General features: G+C 38.5%; 1 protein-coding gene across 1 annotated transcript in view; it reads left to right on the top strand.

Moving 5' to 3' along the window:
* Window positions 1–4,363: 4,363 nt before the first annotated feature.
* The window catches only part of LOC309558493 (uncharacterized protein), a gene marked incomplete at both ends in the record, with an annotated part of 120,255 nt that continues 113,039 nt past the window's right edge, over window positions 4,364–11,579 (top strand). Inside the window, 3 exons of the mRNA XM_082261575.1 lie at window positions 4,364–4,367; window positions 4,475–4,606; window positions 9,370–9,510. Of these exons, the coding sequence (XP_082117701.1) occupies window positions 4,364–4,367; window positions 4,475–4,606; window positions 9,370–9,510 (277 nt within the window). The remainder of the gene's footprint in view (window positions 4,368–4,474; window positions 4,607–9,369; window positions 9,511–11,579) is intronic.

Genomic DNA, 11,579 nt, shown 5'->3' with positions numbered 1-11,579 from the left:
AATCAATTCAGTGTGTGATCTTAAGGGTGTATATATGATTTCATACAAATTACATTAAATAAATAAAGTGATGTTTTAAATAACTTCCATAAATAATTAAGGTGCTAATTAATCAAATATAGATTGTGCTAGTGAGCCAAACAATAGATAGCTTTGTATAAATCTGTACACAATCAATTCGTAAATAGTGTCCCAGCAATTTAAATAACATAAATAAATAAATAAATGTAAAAAGAATATATAGAAAAATTGTCCATATAAATAGCCAAATATTAAATGGTGCTGCAAATGTAATTAAGTCCCAAGATGGGAAACGAAGCAGGGATTTAACAGGAAAAAATGGATTCCAGGAGTTCCAGACTGATGGGGGTGCTCAATACAGGAATAAGTGCTCCCCTCCTATTACTCCCGCACTCACCAGATGGTGGTACCCCCACAGGGGTAATCAGCGTTTGGGGTGACTCTCAAAGGTCCCTCCGAAGGCTGGCTAGTAATCCACTTAATCCCGGCTTCATATGCTGTATTTTTCTCCAGGGGAAAATTGATGAGAAATACCTCCTCTTAAAGTACTCCAATGTATTTGAGAGATCCGGATGAGGAAAGAAAAAAGGGGCTCCAATAGTGAAGTATTGCAAAAAATAGGTGCTTTATTCATATAAAATTACAATACTCACATTCATTAACAGAAAAACGGTGCATGTATGTCCTAGGGACCGCAACACCCTCGTGTAGCGGTAGTTCCGGGACGCGGTGCGTTCCAGTATTAGAAACAACTTAAATTTATAACCATTACAGCCTTTAACCTTTAGAGGTATCCCCCGGTTATCTGTAGATCTTTCTGAAGTGAAACCTATTCAGATCTACAGATAACCGGGGGATACCTCTAAAGGTTAAAGGCTGTAATGGTTATAAATTTAAGTTGTTTCTAATACTGGAACGCACCGCGTCCCGGAACTACCGCTACACGAGGGTGTTGCGGTCCCTAGGACATACATGCACCGTTTTTCTGTTAATGAATGTGAGTATTGTAATTTTATATGAATAAAGCACCTATTTTTTGCAATACTTCACTATTGGAGCCCCTTTTTTCTTTCCTCATCCGGATCTCTCAAATACATTGGAGTACTTTAAGAGGAGGTATTTCTCATCAATTTTCCCCTGGAGAAAAATACAGCATATGAAGCCGGGATTAAGTGGATTACTAGCCAGCCTTCGGAGGGACCTTTGAGAGTCACCCCAAACGCTGATTACCCCTGTGGGGGTACCACCATCTGGTGAGTGCGGGAGTAATAGGAGGGGAGCACTTATTCCTGTATTGAGCACCCCCATCAGTCTGGAACTCCTGGAATCCATTTTTTCCTGTTAAATCCCTGCTTCGTTTCCCATCTTGGGACTTAATTACATTTGCAGCACCATTTAATATTTGGCTATTTATATGGACAATTTTTCTATATATTCTTTTTACATTTATTTATTTATTTATGTTATTTAAATTGCTGGGACACTATTTACGAATTGATTGTGTACAGATTTATACAAAGCTATCTATTGTTTGGCTCACTAGCACAATCTATATTTGATTAATTAGCACCTTAATTATTTATGGAAGTTATTTAAAACATCACTTTATTTATTTAATGTAATTTGTATGAAATCATATATACACCCTTAAGATCACACACTGAATTGATTTTCAATAATTTATTATTTATATCTTAAATTTCTTATTCACCCATTTACCACGATAATATATATATATATATTTTTTTTACTAATTTCTTTTAAACATTTTTACACTTTTTAAGGATTCACCATATTAAGTTTTATATACCTTGATTTTTTATTCACTTTATCACCAGTGCACTTATAAGACATATTTATATTTCCTATTTATTAGCCTGACAGTGCCATTTTACCTCCCTTTTCCCCACATTCACTAAATATAGTTATCTATATTTTTGAGGTAGGCTGCAGTCATTTATTTACTTAATTCCTCCAATAGCGCGGAAACTTTCCCCTATATTCCTATATTTATGTTGTTCTAAATCTGAAAATGTATTTTTGTGTCTATGACATTCAATTTACAGGATCACAAGTTAACAGCGTGGAAATGAACAGACGTCGCTGGGGTCTGTTCGCGGCTTTAGTAATCGCGGCTGTCATCTCTTTCCTCATCTTTCTCCTAAGAAGTAAGCAATTTGTTAAAAAGAACCATAAATCTATTGAATGTTAAAAAAAATTGCAGTTTCCATTGGCTGTACTTATTTTTTTCAGATGACTGTATGTTTAAATTAAAGGTGATATCACGATCAGGAAAATATTTTAGCCGATCCACCCCCCGGTTTTAGATAAAAGAAGGAGTAGTAAGATGGAGATTAAAATCTTACTACACCCTATCGTGATTCCCACTACAGCCAATTAAATCCATCATACTCACTATGTTCATTATTTTTAGTTTACGGACATCACTTTCTGTTTACAACATGAAGTGTAATTTACACTTCATGTTGTAAACAGAAAGTGATGTCCGTAAACTAAAAATAATGAACATAGTGAGTATGATGGATTTAATTGGCTGTAGTGGGAATCACGATAGGGTGTAGTAAGATTTTGTATACTGCACAATGAGTGTTCCTCTTCCTCTCTACAAGTCACCTTTGCTCTTATAAATGGCTGCAAGTACATTGCCCCTGTCTTATTGTCTATTTCAATTTACTTCTTACCACGTATTTAATTTATTTATTATTTTTATAAGACACTTAAAAGCACTTTCTGGGATAGCACACCTCCCCCCCCCCCCCCATTTTTTAAATAATCAAAGATGATTGCTTAACCACTTAAGGACCGGAAGGTTTTACCCCCTTAATGACCAGGCAATTTTTTGCAATTCGGCACTGCGTTATTTTAACTGACAATTGCGCAGTCATGCGAAGCTGTACACAAATAAAATTGATGTCCTTTTTTTCCTCACAAATAGAGCTTTCTTTTGGTGGTATTTGATCACCTCTGCGATTTTTATTTTTTTGCGCTATAAACAAAAAAAGAGCGAAACTTCTGAAAAAAAAAAAAACAATATTATTTACTTTCTACTATAAAACATGTAAAAAATATTTTTTTTCATCAATGTAGGCCAATATGTATTCTACTACATATTTTTGGTAAAATAAATCCTAATAACCGTATATTGATTGGTTTGTAAACAAACAAGGTATCGCGTATACAAACAAAGGGAAAGATTTCTGTCATTTTAATTAATTAATTAATTTTTTTACTAGTAATGTCGGCGATCAGCGATTTTTAGCGGGACTGCGACATTGCGGCGGACAGATCGGACACCTAACTGACACTTTTGACACTTTTGGGGGGACCAGTGACATTACTACAGTAATCAGTGCTAAAAATAAGCACTGTTACAGTAATAATAACATTGGCAGGGAAGTGGTTAACACTGTGGGTGATCAAGGGGTTAAATGTGTACCTAGGGGTGCGTTTCTAACTGTGAGGGGCGTGGCTTGTGAAATGATCATAGAGACCTGTGTTCCTATATAGAAGGATCACAGGAGCTCTGTGATCATTCGAGGGAGAAGAACGGTCAGCTGTGTTTACAACAACCGACCATCCTTCTCTCTCAGCGGGGAGCGATTGCGGGTCTCAGGTGGCAATCAGAGCCGCCTGCCCTGTGCATCAGAGTCCCCGCTGACGAGCGGGGGTGGGAGAACAAATACCACCAAAAGAAAGCTCTATTTGTGGGAAAAAAAGGACATCAATTATATTTGGGTACAGCGTTGCAGGACTGCTAAATTGTCAATTAAAGTAACACAGTGCTGAATTGCAAAATATGGCCTGGCCATTAAGGGGGTAAAACCTTCCGGAGCTAAAGTGGTTAAACCTACATGTTCTTTTTTTAACACTACTGTTCCTTTTTCTGGCTTTTAAAAATAAAAAGGCAATTGTTTAGAGGTTGGATGAATGTTTTGGTATAGTGTAATACTTACAGTAGTTTTTTTTTTTTTTAGATCTTTATACTGTATCTTAGAAAAAAAAACTTAGATGGAACAGAAGTACTGTATTGGGTTCCAGATGAGTGATGGCTGGAGCAATGCAATCTTCAATGTAATCACAGAGCAGCTGCCCGGGAAGAGATGAGAGAGGCATGTTGAGACCCAACTTGGAAAGCTTTATTTATTCTCTTGTAAAAATTGAGAATGCATTGCTCCACAGTGCCTGCAGTTACAGAGGTCAATAACACTTGTTCTAATGCTCATGTAAATAAATTGTGAAGGCCGTAGCTGTCATTACTCAGTAACTATGCATATGGCAAGAGAGAAGGGGGGCTAATTTAACTCAGGAGGGGGCAAAAAGGATGAGTAAACTTTGTTTGAAAGTGAAGTTATTTTAAAGTTATATTTAAAGTGCATATGTCAATATCTGGGATTTATTTAGATCCTTCCATAATGTATGTCTTCATTTTCAGAACGCTCCAGCACAAAAGAAGAAACTGAATCTCTTTCAAAGAAAGGAGGCTCTGACCATGATCTAAATTATGAGTCTGTTAAAATCTCCAATACAGCAACAGAAGGGGGGAAAAGAAAAACTGGATTTTCAGGTAACAGAATATAGAGGCATGCATACCTGTATATAGGTTTCCTTTCCTATTATCCTTATAATAAGCAATGGTGAATAAAGTGAACCTTTACTGAGAAAAACATGAGTATTGTATGCTAGTTCCTTAAAAGAAATTGTGCTATTATGTCACTGGCAAGACTAGCAAGACTAAGCTGATCATGAAAGTTACCCATTTGCTTACAGGGCACTTAAACCTCTTTCCTGCCCAGGCCAATTTTCAGTTTTTAGCGCTGTCACTCTTTGAATGGCAAATTACATTTTTAGCATTTTTTTCACACAAATAGAGCTTTCTTTTGATGGTTTTTAATCACCTCTGGGTTTTTATTTATTGCTAAACAAACAAAAAAAAGACTGAAAATTTGGAAAAAAAAAAAAAAAAACAGTTTTCGTAACTTGTTATAAAATTTAGCAAACTGGCAATGTTTCTCCTTCACTGATGTGCGCCGATGAAGCTGCACTGATGGGCACTGATAGGCTGCACTGATGAGTACTGATAGGCGGCACTGATGGGCACTAATAGGTGGCACTGATGGGCAACGGTAGATGACACTGATAGGCAGCACTTGTGGGCACTGATTAGGAGGCACTGAAGGGCACTGATAGATGGCACTGATGGGCACTTATAGGTGGCACTAATGGGCAATGGTAGGTGACACTGATAGGCAGCACTGATAGGTGACACTGATGATGAGGGACTAATGGGCACTGATGAACACTGATGGGCACTGATAGGTGGCACTGGTGAACATTGATAGGTGGCACTGGTGGGCACTGCTTAGCAGCAGTAGGTGTCCATGTGCGGGACTGATGTCCCATTCATACAAGCCAGTAATCTGCTTTTAGTGTGAGGATTAAAAAAAAAAAGAAACGATTACTGGCTTTAATTTGATAAAGCATGCTTAGTCATGTGAAACGCGTCATTCTTTTGTCCCCTGCATGATGCCTGTTACATCCTGTGCCTTTTTTTACTTTACTAATGAAGCCTGATTGCATCCTATGGGAAGTGAGACCATTCCCCTACTCTTCTTACAATTGGCTTCGGTTTACATCATGTGATCAGCTGTTATTGGCTGACAGCAGATAACATGGTAAGAGGCCGGGATCTCATGGACTCCCTGATCACAGAGCAACCTGCAGGGAGTGCCCAGGCAACACATGCATGGGAGGACGTACATGGATGCCCTCCCGGAAATTTAGGCCCACGCTATAGCCGTCTTTCGGCTATAGCGCGGGCGGGAAGAGGTTAAAGTAAAACCAAAAGTTGTTATATTGCCTCATAAATATTGTAAAATCCTAATGTTTTTGGTATATGACCCCTGAGGTATTATACTCCTACATTCCATCAGTATCCAGTCTGGCTGGAGATGTGGACAATCAGTAGGCACTATTTTATACAAACCCGATTTCAAAAAAGTTGGAACACTGTACAAATTGTGAATAAAAACAGAATGAAATAATGTGGAAGTTTCAAATTTCAATATTTTATTCAGAATACAATAGATGACATATCAAATGTTTAAACTGAGAAAATGTTTAATTTTAAGGGAAAAATAAGTTGATTTTAAATTTCATGGCATCAACACATCTCAAAAAAGTTGGGACAAGGCCATGTTTACCCCTGTGTGGCCTCCCCTCTTCTTTTTACAACAGTCTGCAAACGTCTGGGGACTGAGGAGACAAGTTGTTCAAGTTTAGGAATAGGAATGTTGTCCCATTCTTGTCTAATACAGGCTTCTAGTTGCTCAACTGTCTTAGGTCTTCTTTGTCGCATCTTCCTCTTTATGATGCGCCAAATGTTCTCAATGGGTGAAAGATCTGGACTGCAGGCTGGCCATTTCAGTACCGGGATCCTTCTTCTACGCAGCCATAATGTTGTAATTGATGCAGTATGTGGTCTGGCATTGTCATGTTGGAAAATGCAAGGTCTTCCCTGAAAGAGACGACGTCTGGATGGGAGCATATGTTGTTCTAGAACTTGGATATACCTTTCAGCATTGATGGTGCCTTTCCAGATGTGTAAGCTGCCCATGCCACACGCACTCATGCAACCCCATACCATCAGAGATGCAGTCTTCTGAACTGAGCGCTGATAACAACTTGGGTTGTCCTTGTCCTCTTTAGTCCGGATGACATGGGGTCCCAGTTTTCATAAAAAGAACTTAAAATTTTGATTCGTCTGACCACAGAACAGTTTTCCACTTTGCCACAGTCCATTTTAAATGAGCCTTGGCCCAGAGAAAACGCCTGTGCTTCTGAATCATGTTTAGATTTGGCTTCTTTTTTGGCCAATAGAGTTTGAGCCGGAAACGGCGAATGGCACGGTGGATTGTGTTCACCGACAATGTTTTCTGGAAGTATTCCTGAGCCCATGTTGTGATTTCCATTACAGTAGCATTCCTGTATGTGATGCAGTGCCGTCTAAGGGCCTGAAGATCACCGCCATCCAGTATGGTTTTCCGGCCTTGACCCTTACGCACAGAGATTGTTCCAGATTCTCTGAATCTTAGGATGATATTATGCACTGTATATGATGATAACTTCAAACTCTTTGCAATTTTTCTCTGAGAAACTCCTTTCTGATATTGCTCCACTATTTTTCGCCGCAGCATTGGGGAAGAATTGGTGATCCTCTGCCCATCCTGACTTCTGAGAGACACGGCCACTCTGAGAGGCTCTTTTTATACCCAATCATGTTGCCAATTGACCTAATAAGTTGCAAATTGGTCCTCCAGCTGTTCCTTATATGTACATTTAACTTTTCCGGCCTTTTATTGCTACCTGTCCCAACTTTTTTGGAATGTGTAGCTCTCATGAAATCCAAAATGAGCCAATATTTTTTGGAATTAACTTTTTTGGAATTGGGTTTGTACATTCTGGCTATGCCCCCTGATTCAGCCCTTCTAATTAAAAGCAGTGGATGTTATATATTATCATGTTAAGTCCTGGACCCAATTTATTGCCTTCTTGGCCTCCCTTTACCAGGTATATCCAAAATAAAAAAAAAAAAAAAAAAAAAAAAAAAATATATATATATATATATATATATATATATATCATCCATATTCTTAAGACATCTAGGGGACTCTCCTTTGGAAGATGACTATTGTCACATCTTAGACACACCACTAGTTATAATTATGGAAATTAGGAGGATGGAATATCTGAGTGCTGAAATGTGGGATAGACTTGAAACATAATATATTTGTTTGTGTATTTAAAGAAATGTTTTTGAAAAATTAATAAAATTTTTAAAAGAAACATCCTTTCAACTAGGGGCATTTTGGGATGAATCACCTTACAGCCTCCCCCATTCTCCCCCTTAATACTTTTAATCATTTTCATTAAATCTAGAACACATTGCATTGTATAATGTGGGGTTCTCTATTTTTACCACTTTCCTCCTAACTTATAGCACCTTACCCTCTTCCTATCCTCCCCTTCCTTGATTACAAGGTTAAAATATGAAATGCCCACAGCCATATGGATATTACATGTAAGAATGCAAGAATACCCTGTGGAATTGACTTAGATACTTTGTGTCTATTTAAAGGGTCAGATTTGGTAATTTCTTGGTAACAAAAATCTATTTTACAAATCCATCATTCATTGCTTACAACTCTATTATTTTCCATATAGATACAATATAATTTGTATTGTTTACATATTGGCTTACTCTGGGCTTTTTTTTCTCAGATAATAGGTGCAGGATCTCCCCCTTTCTGAGTCACCCCTTGTCTACATCCCTTACCCACGTCCTGCATCATTCCTTGGGTCCACCCCTACCACCTCCTGCACCATTCCTTGGTTCCACCCCCTACCCACCTCCCAATACTGCCCCTTTTAGAGAAAACAGAACCAAACAACAATTATGGTACTAAGTAATGTGTATGTAATCAGTTAATAATAACAAGAAAAGCAGTAAAAGAGATCACATGCAGCCAGTAACAATAGATCCCCCCCCCAGCAACAATGGACCATCTGCAACAAAATACCCCCCTCCCCCAGCAATGATAGACCCCCAGCAACAGATTTCCCTACAGCTAGCATCACTAGATCCCTCCCAGCAACCTCTGACCCCCAGCAACAGGAGATACCCCAAGAACAACAATAGAAAGCCTTAGCAACAATATACTTCCCCCCCCCGCCCCACAAAAAGATTTCCTCCAGCAATAATAGATCCCCCAGCAGCTAGCATCTATAGACCCTAAATCCCTCCAACTACATACATTCAGCACTGGAGGTAGCGGAACTGTGTTCCGACCTTCCCTCTGAAAAAAAACCAAGGTATTCCTGATAGCCAACATCCCTAGATCCCTCCCAGCAACAACTGACCCCCAGCAACAGAAGATCCCCCACCAGCAACAATAGAAGGCTTGAGCAACAATATCTCCCCCCCCCCCCCCACACACACACACGCACACAGACAAAAATAGTTACCATCCACTAATAATGGCTTAACCCAGCAGCTAGCATCAATAGACCCTAAATCCCTCCCATTACATACATTCAGCACTGGAGGTGGTTCCCCCACGTTCCCACTGAAAAAAAAAGCCACGGGCTTTCCATCACTGTAGTCCTGTACTTTGTTGAATCTTGTAATCCTAAAAAAAAAAAATACAATTACAAAAAAAACTTTAATGAAAAAATGTTGGTGTGCACCGAGATACATTATATTTTGTATATTTTCTAAGAAATGCTTTCAAAGAATTAACAAACTTATTTAACTTTGTTTTTACAACACAGACTGCCATGCATTAGTTGACAATGAACATCCTCAGTCAGAAGAAAAGAATATAAAAATTGATCAGAAACATGATATCAGAAGTCAAAATGACCCAAGAACAATATGTAGAGAAACGGGAAGAGTCTCAAACACCGATAGAGGTATAAATAACACAAAGCTATAAAACTGCCCTTACAAGGGACACCATTGATTTTTTTTTTTCATTCTTCAACACATTTGGATCAAATCTGGTAGATACAGGGAAACCAGTGCTGATACCAAAAACATATCATGTGGAAGACAAATGTAATAGAACAAAAATGATTTGCAATGAGCTTCAAAGTATCAGATAATCTTTTCATTATTTAGACCAATATTTGTCCATCACAAAAGCTAGTTGCAGTAAATCAACAAACTAAAATCTTATTGTGAGCCATTGTTTTGCTTTCATACTGGTCTCTCATGCTGGTTTCATCAGTCTTTTGCTTGATATTCCTGATACAGTTGAGACATCCCATATGTATATATCTAAAGTGTCAGGAACAGCATGCAACAGACTGATGAAACCAGAATGAGAAACCAGTATGAATGATATCATAGTTGGGTGAACTCCTACTGTATACAATGACTATTTAAGTATTTCCTCTCTTTGATATTTAAAGGAAATTGTGCCCAATTTACTCTGCTATACTTTGACTTTTAACACAATGGTCTTATTTTCAGCCCTCATTGGCTGTAGCAGCTGAAAAAAAACCCACCATTTTGTAAAACAATAATTATTATATCTTTAAAGTGTTATTAAAGTCAAGTTTTTTTTTTTTTTCATTCAAATAAACATGGTATACTTACTTGCTCTGTGTAATGGTTTTGCACAGAGCAGTCCCAATCCTCCTCTTCTGGGGTCCCCTGCCAGTGCTCCTGGCTCCACCCTCCTGCTAAGTGCTCCCAAAGCAAACAGCTTGCTATAGGGGCACCCATGCAGGCTCGCTCCCAAGCCGCAGCTCTATGTGTCCATTTAGACAGGGAGCCACGGTTTGGCCCTGCCCGCTCTCTCTTCTCATTGGCTCACTGGCTGTGATTGACAGTAGCTGGAGCCATTAGCTATCTTAGTCAATGAGGAGAGAAAGTCCCTGGAGAGGGACTTTTTTTTTGGGGGGGTTCTTCCCCCCTTCCTTCCCTCCTCCCACCTCTGGTATTGCTAAGCTTTTTTCTGGGTTAATGAATCTTTTATATTGTTTCTTAAATTAGTCCGGATGTATATGTGGGAGCTTGAGTGGAGGCCGCGGCTATATTGCCCTTGCATGCATATGGTTGTATGCACGGGCAATGTCCCATAGATTTTTTTCTATGGGTTACTGTTTAAATCTTTGCTATATGTGCATGATGATTTTTTTTTTCTTTTTCCCTTTTTATTCTTTTTTTTTATTTTTATCCTTTTCTTTTTTTTTATATTTTTTTATATTTTTTTTCTTTACTGCTTTTGAAGATCGCTGTGTCCTGGTGTGCCTAATTGACCTCAATTCTTGTAGCGATGTAAAGTATAAAGAGTATATTGCCATGATAAATGTAATGGGTGGATGATCAGGTGTATTAGATCCCTTTTAGAAGGGAATATATATTCTAAAAGCTTAAGGTGTTTAAAATGACTACACAATGTAAATTTGTATCATGGAATGTTAGGGACTTGGGCACCCCCCAGAAAAGATCCCAGGTAATTACAAGTATAATGCAAATAAAAGCACAAGTCATTTGTTTGCAGGAGACACATCTGACTTCTGATACAACAAATCAATTGTGTAAACCCTGGATTCAATGGTCAGTACACTCGAGCTATTCAACATACGCAAGGGGGGGTTTCATTGCTTGTCAATAGGTCAATACCATGGAAATGTCTTAGAAAAAGAGCAGATCCGGAAGGGCGATATGTATTTGTATGAGCTCAAGTGTATGATATACCATTTGTTATCTCAGGTATATACAATCCACCACCTGCCACACTATGTGTTATTAAAGAAGCCATGATATTTGCAAGTTCATACCCAGAAGCCTTAGTGTTATGCCTTGGAGATTTTAATCTTCTATGGGATCCACTAATGGACAGGCATGCCCCCCCTTAAAAAAAAACTCTAAAATCGCTCATGTTACCTCAATTGGGGGAAGAATTTGGATGGAGAGACTTGTGGCGAATGCTTAATCCCTGGACCAGAGCTTATTCTTGGGCCATCCCAGG

Source organism: Pelophylax lessonae, assembly GCF_965119305.1.
Source record: "Pelophylax lessonae genome assembly, chromosome: 6".
Lineage (NCBI taxonomy): Eukaryota > Metazoa > Chordata > Amphibia > Anura > Ranidae > Pelophylax > Pelophylax lessonae.
Note: the sequence above shows the minus strand (reverse complement) of the source record. Positions and strands in the feature narration are given on the sequence as shown.